Consider the following 15,001-nt stretch of genomic DNA (forward strand, 5'->3'; position numbering starts at 1 on the left):
GATAGTGCCTTATTCAAAGATATTTTTAGTGTAGTTATACTGTAATTTAAATATATTCAGATACCATTTCTAAAACTGAAGTTTTTGTTCTAAAGAAACCTTTTATCAGCACTACCATAATATTTCTCACCATACTAAAACTTTGCCTTCTACATTAATGAAGTGATTTACAATTGCAAAGACCTCTCCTTTAAATTTATCAAGCTTTCTATGGAATCAGTTCCAAATCTTAAACCCCCTGAAAAAGATATATGACACCTTTCTAGCTTTCTGTCATTGTTGTTGGTTGTAAGCTGCCCAGAGTTCCTAAAGAGTTGGGCGTTGATTGAATGAATGAATGAATGAATGAATGAATGAATGAACGAACGAACGAACGAATGAACGAATGAATGAATGAATAGTTTCAACATTCCATTCATCTGCTTCCTTTAAGCAAGTGAACTTAGAAAGAGAACCACTGCTTTGAAGGAGGAATCACTCTTCCTTGCTCTGTCTTGTCACTGATTTTTGTATATGAACCAGCAACATTAAATTTTAAAAAATTATTGGATCCAGGTCAGAGGGCCTGAAGACCATCAGTAAATCCATTCTGCTGAGATCCTGAGATCCAGATTTTACCTATGCTGTGAAAAGTAGTGAGGGTCTTTGAGCATACCTGTGAAGTCTTGTTGAAATTTTCATCTTTTTCAATCTCCCTAGAGTAATTTTAAAAAGGTAAGCTATTTCCCTTTAACTCTTAATCATCAATCATCTATGGCTGACCAATAGGAAAAATATAAGACTATAAAATATAGCAAACAAGATTGTCTTAGTTCCAGGTAAACAAAATCCAAAGCTAAGTGGAGGAGAGGAAATTCAGCTCAACTCCTGATAGTCTACTACGGAGTTGGGAAACATCCATGTTTTTCTACAGGTGCAGAGGGTTCCAAGTAATACACCCATGGTCAAAAGAACTCCAAAGTGGGTAGATTCCTCAAAGAATAGTTTTATTGAGTATATCATATTGGCACAAACTGGTGAAAACTGATTCTAAATGTTCCCGCGGTTTTCACCAAATTAAAAACAAAAGTTTTTCCCCTTTTCCCAAATAATCAGTCACATGGTCCAATCAGGATGCAATCTGGTTGCTTGGTAATGTCACCCCTCCTTTCTTAATCCACCTGGTTCACAGGGCAAACTATTTTGTTTTGGCTACAAAACCCCAGCCATCACTATTCCCCCCTCTCTAACCATCATCTCCAGGGTGGCAACCCTGGAGCCTCAAAGTGGCCTCCGTCAGGTCAGCTCCACTGTTTCTACATGTTTCTGAATTATAGCCAGAGGTGGGCTGCTAAGGTGGAACAGGCGCCCCTGCATGTCCGGGCATGATTTCATTACCTGCCCAGATATAGTAGCATAATTGCGCTGGACTCCGCTAGCATCCAGAGCCATGGGGGTGAGCACACGTCACCATTCCACCTTAGCAGCCCACCTCTGATTATAGCTACTAGCATCAAAATAGCATAGTTAAAGGTGAAGAGCTCTGGAAGGTATAATTCTGCAATATTTGAAGAACTATAGTTCCTTAACTTGCATTTAGGCAGGACAGCCGTATCTGAGCTATAGAAATCTGGTCGACCACTTTGTTAGAAGAAAACAAAGTGGTTCCAAATATCCAACTCAGCCCATATCTAGTAGTCCCATCTAATTTAGATCACCTTTAATAAACATTTCTTGCTTTTCTCCATGTACTGTATCAGCAGGACTTAAGAGATGATAGTTGTGAGTCTGTACTTTGGTGTTAGTAATATTAGTGTAGGAGGCACACTTAAATAAATATCTCGTTGTAGTTGTTTTTTCTTAACTATGGGCCACACATGCTTTGTCTATGTGTACTGCATTTTAAAAAATAATGGATGTGACTTTGGTAGAAACAAGATTTTAAGAAACCAACACTCTTTTTCATGTATTTACTAATTTTCTCTTTCTAAATTCAAGAAAGGGGAACAATTCAAGTGTGGGTAACAAATTTTGAAGTTTTATGGATGCTGCAGCCATTCCTGTCTTTTACAGCTGCATTGCCAGAATGGCTCTTATATTGGCCTGGCCATGGATCATAAATAGTGATGGGCGAACCTAACCCGCACAATTCGGGTCCATACCAAATTTTGCGGTGTTCGGTATGCCGAACACGAACACAAAATTTTTTCAAACTTCGGGCAAAGTTCGGGGTCGTGTTCGGCGTTCGGAGCTTTGACGTCACGGGCAGGTTGCTAAGGACGCCAAAGTGATCACTTTCTGGATTCCATGGAATCCAGGAAGTGATCACCTTGGTGTCCTTAGCAACCTGCCCGTGACGTCAAAGCTCCGCCCCCGGAATCTCTTCATGGGAGGGATTCCCCGTTCGGGTTCGGGTTCGGTTCGGGTTCGGCTAAATTTTGCGTAAAGTTTGTCTGAACGTGCCTAACCCGAACACCATTGGGTTCGCCCATCACTAGTCATAAAAACTGGGGGAAATTCACGGTGAAAACTGTGCCAGAGGAGAAAGGAACGATTTAGAATTGCCACCAGATTTTAAACCACAGTGAAATTTAAAACAAATTTAGGTATCCTGAGTCTAAGGGAAGGCCCACATTTTTTTGTTAAGATTAGCGATGTTTTTCACTTGTAGTTTTTGCCTGAAGACATCTTTGCAAGCTTCTCTTTAATGAAATACTTGAAGTAAGGAATTAAGTAAGCTAAAAGCTCCAAGAACAACCATGTGCCTTAGAAGAGCTTAGAAATAAAAGCAGTGATTACTCTTAGGACTAAATAGTAGATAAAACATGCAGTGTATCTATTAAGTAAGTCAGTAATTGGGGGAGACAAGTTAGAGTGGTTGATCGTGCTGGGCTTCTACATAGAACTGTCATATGCAAAGTATGATAGACCAAGGAGTTTATTCAATGACATTAAAATGCAATTCCTGTGTTTAGATTTGGGAGATGGGAAAGGTTCCTAACATACTCCAGTTTACCAGACATTCAGTAGAGAAAGTCTATGGAGATTCTCATTCATCCAGGTCAGGATTGTCCCAAAGGTGCTTTTTTTCAAAAGACAATTGAACTTTCTTTTTTCCCTGTCTTGAAAATGTTTCATTTTTCATCCAAGAGGCTTCTTCAGTTTTCACTCAGTCAGAATTTCAGTTATAAAACTGAGAGCATCTACACCAAAAACAAAATCCTTGTGTGTCCAATCAGACTTGGGCAATAAATAATTCTATTGTACTCTACTCTACTCTACTCTATTCTACTCTACTCTATATTCTATTATAACTGAAGAAGATTCTTGGACGAGAAGCAAAACGTTTTCAAAGGGGGAAAAAACCCAAAATTGGCAAAATCCAGTTGCCTTTTAGAAAAAGCACCACTGACACAGTAGAGACCGCCTGCTGCCGCACGAATCCCAGCGACCGATTAGGTCCCACAGAGTGGGCCTTCTCCGGGTCCTGGTCAACTAAACAATGTCGGTTGGCGGGCCCCACAGGAAGAGCCTTCTCTGTGGTGGCCCCGGCCCCCCAGAGATTAGAACTGCCCCTACTCTCCTTGCCTTTCATAAGCTCCTTAAGACCCACCTTTGTCATCAGGCATGGGGGAACTGAGACATCTCCCCTGGGCATTTACAATTTATGAATGGTATGTCGGTATGTATATTTGTTTAGAAAATGGGGTTTTAAAAATATTTTTAAATAGTAATTTAGATTTGTTGTAAATTGTTTTTCACTTTGCTGTGAGCCGCCCCGAGTCTGCGGAGAGGGGCGGCATACAAATCTAAATAATAAAGAAATAATAAAGAAATAAAGAAAAAACAGAAAACAATAAAAACTTACAGGAATATTCTGGGTTCAAGAGTTTCGGGACTTGATCTTGACTGTTGCTTAGAAGTGAATAAGTCGCCCACATGTGAAATCCATTTCAACATATAGAATATCTATCTGGCATACAGCTAAATTGTATCATATATTTTAGGGTGCCTTATATAGCAATCCAAATATAATCATGCTTAAAATCAATGGCACTCAAGATGTTCCCCAGAAGAGTAAAGCCCATAAACCTACTCTAAACTTCGATACAGTTTACTTTTCAGTGTCCTGCCAGTTTCACAGCCAGTTTGAACTCCACAGTTTTGCTATTCAACTGAACATGTAAAAAAAAGAAAAGAAAAAGAAAACCACTATCCAAATAAATCCAAGGTGTTTTCTTCCCAATAATCTAAGGCCATTTAGATTTAAATATGAACGGAAGGATAATTTTTCAATATGAGAAATATACACAAAGAAACTAATGGAACAGAATCAATCCTTCTGAATTGTGGTTACACAATGGAAATTGACTGCTATGAATGAACTCATATCCCAAAGTTATGAACAGCAGAGCTAATGTCCCTGCAAATGAGTTCATCAGATTATTGCATTACACCTGAATCAGTTGATAAAGCAAGTTTTTTTAAAAGCCAGGAATGACACTTAATTGAATAAAATTCAGTGTAATGATATTAGGAGAAGCCAATGCTGCTCCTGACAGCGGAAAAAGGACCTTGCCAGAAAGAGTGCCAGAAATTGTCCACACATTTCTGCACATTGTTTGCCTGACAGATATTAAGGGCTGGTACATAGTTTAATCAGATTACTGATAGTCAGCGCTGTAAATGATAAGTCAATGACCATGGCATCACTTTCTATTGATAGCAGAAGCCAGCTGCAACTTTGAACTCACTATCATCAAGGAAAATAAGCAGCTACTTCTACTTGGAGGGAGATTTTTGTGTGTGTGTTTGCATCCCCAATGATGCCACATTAATACACATTTGTGTCTCGTATTCAATAATTCTTGGTGTTAGTCCCACATAAATCCAATTGTTTGTTTTTGACTGAAGCCAATGACTGAAGAAATTAAAGAATAGACAACTTAGCTGCATTTACAGACAAGGCACCATGTCTGTGCTATATTTTAGCAGGGTGGGGAAACACAATCTAGGCTCAGGTTGCATTAATGTTTATCATTTCATGTAGTCCACAGCAAAGCTCATGTCCTGCAGTGAGTTACAAATGTGGTTGTGGGACATGTAACTTCAGTTCATCACTTAGCTCTTGAGACTCTTTGGCAAAGTCTCCAATCTCGGTGTAAATCTGGCATAAATGGGGTTGAAATTACAATTCAGAGGACCTGTGTCTAACTTTTATATGACTTTTTAATTTGCATGTGTGTGTGTGTTGTTTTGTTTATTTGATTATGATTTATTCAGTGTACCTGTGAAGCTAAAATATTGTCTTGAGCTTCTCTAGAGACAATACAGGTTACAAACGTAAGAGCTGACAAGGTATTTGTGTGTAGTAGTTGTCAATGTGAAACGAATTGATTTTATTCTGAAAAAAAAGCATGTTGCCATGGCAAGAAATTATTTCAAGTGGTTTGTACATGGAGAAACCACTCTACCTCTGTTTGCATGATGCTATCAGAGAAGCAAACACGTTTCATAGATGTAACACAGTGCTGTGCAGTTGAACCCATGCTATAACTGGAAATATGGTCCATATTCAGATGTTCACAGCAAAATGCTTCCTATGTTTACTTAGAGATGTTTCCTTTGAGTTATTTATCATGTGACAAATGAGCAAGAAATCCCTTTGCTGAAAAGGCTGTGAGACTGCCCCTTTCTTGATCATTTATGTATGTGAACCCTGCATGAATCTGTTCAGAAGAAAAATGTGGGCAACACACATTTGCTGTTCCCCCCCTCTCTGATTTGATTTATGGCTTTAGATTGTGTGGTTGGTCCAGCAACCATCAGGACAACAGTGTAAGTGAGATGATGGGTGACAGAAAATGATCTCACAGCCAAAGCATTTTTAAGCCTGTATTTTATTGTTTAAAGATTCTCTTTTCATTTTTTAAAAAACCAGATGTGACTGGATTGGAATGTGAATTTGTTCTCTTTCTTTTTTTTCTCTCTGTCTCTTTCTATCTCCTAATTTTTCCTCTATCTCTCCCTCCCTTTTTCTCTATCTCTGCCTTCCTCCTCCTTTTGCGATCTCGATTTAGCAAAAGATTAGAAAGCTGAACTTATCACAAGGTAAGCTCAGCCTTCATAAGTGCAGTGTTGGGGATAGTGTAACTCCCTTCTTTAATTAAAATCACTGCTACAGTACTTGATGTGAAATGATACTTTCACTCTTGTGGATAAAGTTGCCGTCTCCTGTCTATCAACCACCACCCTATTCCTTGGATGTACTGTATCTCTCAGTAGCATTTTCTCTTATTTGGGATCCAAATTTCAAATCCATCTTTAACTGTCTTCTTCCTAAAGAAGAGTATATCGTTAGCCTACTCTGCTATATTTAATTAAATCAATCCTGACAATATACAGAGCTCTCTCTCCGAGGAAATGGGTGGTTCAAAAATGTGAAAAAATAATATAAATAAAATTTAATGCATCCTCTATATTTATTTGTCTATGAAAAAATAACTTTCATTTTATGGCACAAGTGGGTACATTTTGGGATGGCTAGTTGAGAGATACACAACAAGAAGTGGATGTATTGTTTGACAGCCAATGTGCAAATTACATAGAGAAATCTAATTGCAGGATCCAATCTGGGTCAATCACTGAGACCAAAAATTTAATTTCTCGAGTCCGAAAGCATGAGTTTAAAAGTTTGGAAGACTAAGGCTCTAGTCCTGGTGACTGACCCAGATTGAATTTGTGAAGAATCTAATTCCCTGATCTTTGGTTGTTGATACTTAGTCAACCCGATCCCACGAGGCACAGCCCTGTGCCGAAGCAGTTGATACCTGCCCAGCCCAATGTAGATCCAATTTTCCAATGCCCATCTGAACATCAGGCAAATATCAAATTCAGTGTGATCTGCATTTGAACTACTGTAGAAGAGAAGGATAATAGCATGCATTTCCATCAACATTGTAATGTGATTGGAAATGCATATTGCCAACTACTGTCAGACTGGAAAGCATTCTTGTGCATAGCTGTAGTTGAATTGGAAACTGAATTGTGCTTTTTTTTTAAATTCTTTATTAAAATATTTTCTATGAGTCAGTTGTACATCTGATCTTTGTAAATGTGCAGCTGATTTATATATGCCCTCTGCTTTAGTTCTATATATGACAGGGCAAAGTTTGAGGATTTCTCCTGGCTGCCCCATCAAAGTTTAGCAATTTACTTTGTAATACACAATTACTGCTTATGGGACTGTGCATGTTGGTTCCATTTATTGGGTGACCTCATACTCTGGAAGCCACAGTTTGTAAGATATTACGTGCCTTGCTCCCTTTCCAAATGCTTTCTGATGAAGTAGAGCTGGGTTGAGAAAAGGGCATGAGTTTACCAGCATTGTATGGTGTGACTTGGCATGCAATGTCAAGTGTAGGCTGACTGCTAGAATTCGGACTGGAGGCAATGGCAGATAACCTATGAAATGCATTGTTGTTAAGAGAACTTGCACAAATCAAAGTTTCAGGTTTCAGTAGGATATTTTGGCACCTTTTAATATGTCTTTCTAACAAAATATACTAAGAACTGAAGGCTAGTTGAGTGAGAAGGTAAACAAAAATATATCACAATAGTTCCACAATTCTGCCCTAGGACTTTGACCATTTGGAATGATATATATTCAACATAGTCGACATAGAATATTGTTAATATATAATCAGCGTAGAAACAAGTGCCCATTCATGACTCAGCAAAGTTACTAACTTAGAAAGCCAAACAAATGGCCTCTTTTCTTTCCCTACCAATTTTATAAATTGTTTCACTCAGTTTTAACGAATCTTGTTCATAAATACTAGTTTCTCCCCTCCCCCCTCTTCTTGGTAAGAGTATAAATCAATTTAAGATTCTTTTCTAATTACCCATTGTTCCCAGTTGGTTCCTACGGTTACATGTATCAATAGGAACCAATGGAGCCAACACTGTGATTTGACAAAGAAATTCCATAGAATATTCTCCTCATTAGTTCATATGACACCATGTTTTTGAAAAGAAAAGTACTAATCAATCACACTGCCAATTATCCTGATACGTAGTAAGATAACCATAGAAAAAGAAGGGAAATTGAATTCATGTGGATTTGCAGCATCTTGCCTTGCGTTTACAGGAATGGTGTCCGAACCATCATGCTTGCGTTTCTAACAACAACAACAAAAGAGCAACAGTTGTGTTATTGCATGAACATTGTTTGTTGCGGTTTTTATTCCATTGCTAAAGTCTGCACTGTAATCCATATTGCATATTTCTTTTCCCATATCTCTTTCTCAGACACAGTGCTAATATAAATCTGCACCGTAAACTATTGACCAAAGAACTGGATGACATGGGGATGGATTCCTCTCAGCCCACCTTTAGCAAGGACCTCCGTGATGAATTCTTGATGAAGATCTATGGTGCTCCGCCCCATTTGGGTTTTGATCTACGGGAAGACACCTCCTCCCCTGCAGGTACCGAGGACTCCCACTTGAATGGATACGGACGGGGCATGTCAGATGAATACATGGTGTTAGACCTGAGCACCACCTCCAGCATCCAGTCGAGCAGTAGCATCCATTCCTCCAGAGAATCGGATGCGGGAAGCGACGAGGGCATCCTTTTGGATGACATGGATGGGGTCAGCGACAGCGAGGAGTCATCACACAAAACTGAGGCTGCAGCCTTAGGGGTCAGCTTGAGTGCTGAGGTCCCGGGGTCCCTCATGTTTAACAGTGTCTCCATGAATAACGGGGGGATCATGTGCAACATTTGCCACAAAATGTACAGCAACAAGGGGACTCTCAGGGTGCACTACAAGACGGTACACTTGCGTGAAATGCACAGGTGTAAAGTCCCTGGATGCAACATGATGTTTTCCTCGGTCCGCAGCCGAAATCGGCACAGTCAGAACCCGAATCTGCATAAAAACATTCCCTTCACCTCACTAGATTAATCCCGAGATGGACACATGGTCAGTGCCAGCTCAAAAAAGTAAGACCTTATACTTCTTCAAATTGCCATTTACAGACTCTTCTATAAATATATATATAAATATAAATATATAAATATATATATATATATCTTTTTTCCCTTTTTTAAACAAAACAGAAAAAGACCGGGTGCTTTCCTTCTCCTATCCTGCCCTGCTGATTTTCCCCCTTAATTTTTGTTCCTTTGTTTTGTTCCTTTTTTTTTAAACAGAAAAAAAAATATGGGTTGGGATAACATTTCCACTGCTTAAAAACAAACAAACAATCCAACTTACCTTTTAAAACTCACTTTTGTTACAAAATTTGTGGTCATCTCCAAAGAGACTGTTTCTTCCATCAATGACTGTTGCCTGCAATCTTAAGAAGAGGGAAGGGGGGGGAAGAAAAGGAAAACCCCCTGAAAACAAAGCACTGCAAAGATATTAAAACAAGAGAGGAAAAAAAAGGACAACTTCAATTGTTTTTTTGTGTATTTTAAACCTTTGAGAGGTTAGTCAACTACGCATGACTGTTAACTCTTGTATATATTGAGCCTTGAATGGCCCATGATGTAAACCAATTGTATTGATGGTGGTTTAACCTTTTCTTTGTCTGTTTGTTTGGGGTTTTTTTTTTTACATTTACATTTACATCCAGCTGTGAGATATGTGGGGGGGTTGGGGGGAATAGTTTGCTGGCTAGCTCAATTCATTTATATTAGCTTCAGTGCACATTTTTTTTTAAAGAAAAGAAGAAAACACAAGTTCCATTTTTAACTACCTGCTAGAAACGCATAAGGGGAGGTGCTGGCATGCTTTAGAGCACCTGATTGGATACAGAATTTCCTTGTTTTGTTTTTATTTTGATCTTGTTACAATTACATAAATCCAGTCATGCACTTTTTTCTTACACGATGTGGGGATGTGTAATAATATCCATACCCTTTTTTCCCTTAAAAAGTATTGCCATACTACCAGTGTCTTATTAAGAAAAGAAAAAAAACCCCTACCCTTTGTTCCACGTGGTGTCTGGTCAGTATGGCAGGCAAATGCTGAACAAAATTGTGTTACACGTTAACAAAAAACTGCCAACTTTGCACAAGTTTTCAGTAACCAAAATATATTAAGCAGCTGATATTAACCACAGGCTAAGGTTGTGGTGATGAGGGGGAGAAAAAACAATCCTAGGAACTGGGGAGTAACGGAATACCATACCTAAATGTATTTCTCAGGTCCTAAAAACAATGCACAGTTGCAAAGCGAGGCCACAGTTCTGTGTTTTTAAAAAATAAAAAAGGAGGGGAAAAAAATAAAGAAAGCAGAAGTTACTTGTTAAGAGACAACTGAGGAATTTCTTCAACTAAGGGAGGATGAACTTTTAGAAAAGTGGTGCAGGCCAGCAATTGTTTACCTGGAAGTAAGACCCATTACACCTGTGGGGTGGTGGGCTTCCTCTCTCAGGGGCCTGCAAAAGGTTGCATTGTGGTTCTCTCAAAGCCACTCTTGATCTCTTCCCACCCACCCAAAATAATTGCCCTGCCAACATTCAGGAAATGCAGTTGTGTGATGTAATGCCGTTGAGTGTTTACCCACACCAATCTGGCACACTTTCAGGGTGTGTTGAAGCTCCGGAGACAATGGTGTTATAAATCTTCTCTCCCCCTTTTTGTCCCCCTGAAGAGATCAATAGAAAAAGTCTCGGGAGGGGTGAGTTAGCTTGTGGAAGGCATACGTCTCTGCCGCCTTCCCTTTGCGCCTCCGTGACTTAAGAGACGGCTTCCAAGTTCCTGAAATGAAGACGTTCCCGCGTTCCTGACTGAAGACTTGGGCTGTGGTTGTCTTCCAAATAGACCCACTGGCCTCTGCACAGTTGACTGATCCGCACTGGAAAGTGCAATAGACTGATTAAGGCATGTTTTTATAGAAGCAGTCAAAAGCCATTAATGGCACAAGCACTTATAAAGCTTGGGAAATATGCGCTGTTCATTTTGGTTGGGGGATCCCCTTTCAGCAGAGACAATCTGACAGCTGGGGGTGGTGGTGAGGGGAATCCAGAGCAAATTCCAATGTTTTGGTTGGTTGTACTTTCCCAAAAAAGCAATTTGTCGGAGAGAATCACAATGGAGTTAGGAATGAACATCCAAGAAGAAACCAGGGAGGAATCTGCACACCAATCCATTTTGGTTGTTCTCATTTCTGGTGTTTACACATGTTGTCTGAGCAGCCTCTCTAACCCCAACCTACTGAGGGAATGATATTTGCTCAAGCTCGGCAGCAAAGATCATGATGGTATGTGTCATATAACAAATCCTTTCCTGGAAGGATACCTAAGGAGTATTTCCCCCATGCAGTATATTACTAATGCACAGAAAATGTTTTTCTTTCTTAGAAGTTTCTCCTGTGACTGCAAAACCAGAAATGGTTATTTGTTTTCAGCCTTCGAGTATGAACCAGTTACGTACTTTCCAACCACTGTTCATTGTATAATAACTCAGCCTGTTAATTTTATTAGAGGAAACGATTCCTCCTCTTCATTGGCCCCAATCCAACTATACAGTAGTTTGTGATGACCAAACCCCATTAAAGCCATGGGAAGAAATTAGTCACAGCTAATGTAAATCCTAACTTGATCATAAGTAGCTTGGTGCCTTTGCATACTAAGTATTTTTTTTTCCCTAACAACAAAGCAAAAACAATAGTTGCAATATTTTCCATGCTTGTTTAAAAAAGAAAAGAAAATGGGGGATGAAAGCTTCCTTAAATTAAAATGCCTTATTTCAAATCATATTTCTCTGATTTCAGTTAACGAGCATAAGTCTTGACATGTTCTGCAGAATTCATAGACTTTTGAAAAATGCTGACCAGTTCGTCAACGTTTGTTTATATCAAAAATATGTTTACATCAAAACCACCACAATTTTTGCTGACTTGACTTTTTTTCATTTGTGCTTTGTCTTTTTTTTTTTTCCAAAGTCTTACTTTTTAAAAAATAAAATTGAACGGAGAGAGGCTTGTTTTGTTTTATGCTGCATAATGTGTCGTATACTTGTGAAAGGGAACAGAGAAAGCAAAGGTGTAATTCTTCTCAAACCTTAATGACATTTGGTAGTGCTACATGATTGGTCCTGCACTGTGTTTTAAAAACACTCATCAAGATAGTAAGAACAAAGCAAGAAGAAATATTGACAAGGCAAAACAGACCTAATCAAATGATATCTAAGGAACAAAAAGAAAAAAAACACTGTTTCTGAAGTATGTATGGTATAAATAAATATCATTTTTAATGAAAAACATGCTTGAGTTATATAAATAATTCTTTCCCGAATAAATCACTGATCTGCATTCTCATTTTACATTTGTTTCTGATAAAGGTCAAATGGCTTTAGTAAAGCAGATTGGAAACTTAAACATCATCAACTGGGCCTTGCTCAGCAAATAAGCTGAACAGGAATCTTCCTTTTTAACAGAAAATGAAACAGGATGATAAAAAAATTTGAATCTGAAAAGAACAGGCACATGGTTTAGACGTTAGTATACTTGTCTCCCAAGATTTTGAAGTAGAAGACAAGGTGTTATGGGAATTCTAGGCTTCTTGTATCAACCATAAATATAGTTTAAATGTGTTTCCCATACCTTTGTTTGTCATACCTTCAATTCATATACTAGCTTGTGGAGGTGGGTATCCAAAGGCCTTCCTAATCATGGAAAAGCAGAAATTCTGTGAAACATTTTATCTCCTGCTCTCTTTCTTTGGCAAGGCATTTATAGTTAGAGATGAGTGCATTGCAAATTCAGTACTGAGCTGCAGAAAATACCTATTTCAAGTTCTGTTGCATTTCTTCTGGTCTGGTTAAACATTCATTGTTATCTTGTTTTTATATTGCCAAACCCAACCAGTAATATACATAGTACTACCATTTGACTCCTACACAACTGACTCACACATAATGTAGAAGCAGCTGGACTTCCCACAAAATGGCCCCTGCAGGAACTTCACAGAGTCACACTTACAGCAAATAGGTAAATTTAAAAAAAATGCTTTTTAAAAAGTTTTTTTTAAGGTTCCAATGATCCATCTCTCAGTTGATTGTCAAACAGCTGAGAATCCAGACTTTTAAAAAACTTTTTAAATCATTTTTTTACTACCCTGTCTCCCCGAAAATAAGACGTACCCCGAAAGTAAGGCATGTCAGAGGTTTTGCAGAATTTGCTAATATAAGGCACCCCCCGAAAATAAGGCGTAGTCAAGTTTACATACGGTATGGTGGAAAAACATACAATACCATTCAAAGCTGCTCATAGCGGTACCGTAATAATGTGGCGTCCCCTGCTGGCCCCTTCCATTGTTCTGTACCGTCCAGTACAGCAGACATAGTCTGCTGCTGTCTCACCACTATTACAGTCTCCACTACAGTGCGTAGACTGTAGTTCCTCTGGTGGCCAGAAGCTGCAATAGTGGGAGTATACTATTGTACCATATAAGTGCCGTCGTTTGTGTGTGTGGGTGCCATACTGACAGGTACCATACCGTAATCAGTGTACCGTATGGTACACTTTCTTTGGGGGTGTCAGCTTTTCTGCCTGTGAATTTGTCTTATTTGAGAAATATAAGGCACCCCCCCGAAAATAAGACATAGCACAACTTTTGGAGCAAAAATTAATATAAGACAGTGTCTTATTTTCGGGGAAACACGGTATTAGCTCCAACAAATAGGTAGTAAATATGCTTTTAAAAACATTTTTTTTAAAGTTAATCAGCTGTGCCGCGATTGTAGCAAACATTTTTGTTTTACTTTTTAAAAGCATTTTTATTACCAGTTCAGAGAACTGGCAGTATTTATTACTAACGGTTCCAGCGAACCGCTGTGAACTGGTAGCATTTCACCCCTGATTAGGACCCCTACTGTTTTAAATTCTATGTTACACAAAGATACCCCAAAAGCATTCATTAAAGAAGGTATTTAAAGGAGGGGCTGATTGCAACTATTAATGATATGAATTCATAAAATGAATATTTTAATAATAAAGTGGAACAATAGAAAATAGATAGGGCAGTATAAAAACAATGATTTAAACAAAAAGATATACTATTTATTTATTCCTTCAATTTATATAGTCGCCCATCTCCATCATTTTACAATTGGCAGCTTATAATTCAAAAATATTTATTACAATCAAGATACTGAAAACATTTTTAAAGCAATAAAAACAATTGATGCACAGAAATAATGCACAGATATCCTAGGTAGGTCAACAGGCCAACCAGTTCTGCCAATTTCATAAGCACTCTTTAGTAAAGTTAATTTCATATGGTAATGTTATACATTCTCAACTTCAAATGAGTGATGGTAGCATGTACTCTAATCTGTAACCCCAACTAATTTAATGCAGAGGAAAAACAATTGTTGCAATAGATTGGCACTAAGGGCAAAACCTGGAGGTTTAATCTGTGTTCCCAATTTGTTTAGAAGATGGTTGGGGGAATGAAATCCACCTTCAAGTTCTTTTAAGTTTTTGAGCACTTCATTGCTTATGAAGGCTTTTATCAAAGCTCCAGCTGGTAATAACATGAGAGATACCCACACAAGATTCAATTCTTTGTGGTTACGCAATGAAACAGGTTGATTAAAAAAAATCAGAAGTTCCACACAGTAGTGTGCATGAACCAAAATTAGAAATAAGTTACTGCTCAATGATTGGTGCGCAATTTTAAAGCAGTTTTTCCATTTGGCATGAATAATATCTAAGCATTTACAGCAGCTAGCCTGGATTATTCTCTAGAGCGCAACTGAAAATCTGGAAAGTGCTCAAAGTCTTGTTATATTTAGAATGCTAGTTTTGGATCGACTAGTCTGTGCTTGGAGAAGTTTTGTAGCAGTAATGGGTTGCGAATCCCATTGCTATCGAATTGAGCATGTGCTTGCATGCGATCTGGGGGGGTGGGGGGGGTTGGAGCCTACTACCATCATTGCTACTGGTTCAGAGAACTGGACCATAACAGTAGCAACTCACCGATGTACTGTAGATCCACAAAGA

At 38.5% G+C, this 15,001-nt stretch overlaps 1 protein-coding gene across 6 annotated transcripts in view; it reads left to right on the forward strand.

The window, feature by feature from the left end:
- The window catches only part of BNC2 (basonuclin zinc finger protein 2), a 556,729-nt gene extending 544,473 nt beyond the window's left edge, over positions 1 to 12,256 (forward strand). For 3 of the 6 annotated variants that reach the window (XM_070742534.1, XM_070742533.1, XM_070742535.1), the window contains one exon: positions 8,290 to 12,256. In XM_070742534.1, the coding sequence (XP_070598635.1) occupies positions 8,290 to 8,950 (661 nt within the window). In that variant the 3' untranslated portion in view covers positions 8,951 to 12,256. Of the gene's footprint in view, positions 1 to 6,059; positions 6,091 to 8,289 lie in introns of those variants that run through there. The other 3 variants (XM_070742536.1, XM_070742538.1, XM_070742539.1) reach the window with 3 other exon arrangements.
- Positions 12,257 to 15,001: the final 2,745 nt, after the last annotated feature.

This window comes from Erythrolamprus reginae, chromosome 2 (genome assembly GCF_031021105.1).
Source record: "Erythrolamprus reginae isolate rEryReg1 chromosome 2, rEryReg1.hap1, whole genome shotgun sequence".
Taxonomy (NCBI): domain Eukaryota; kingdom Metazoa; phylum Chordata; class Lepidosauria; order Squamata; family Dipsadidae; genus Erythrolamprus; species Erythrolamprus reginae.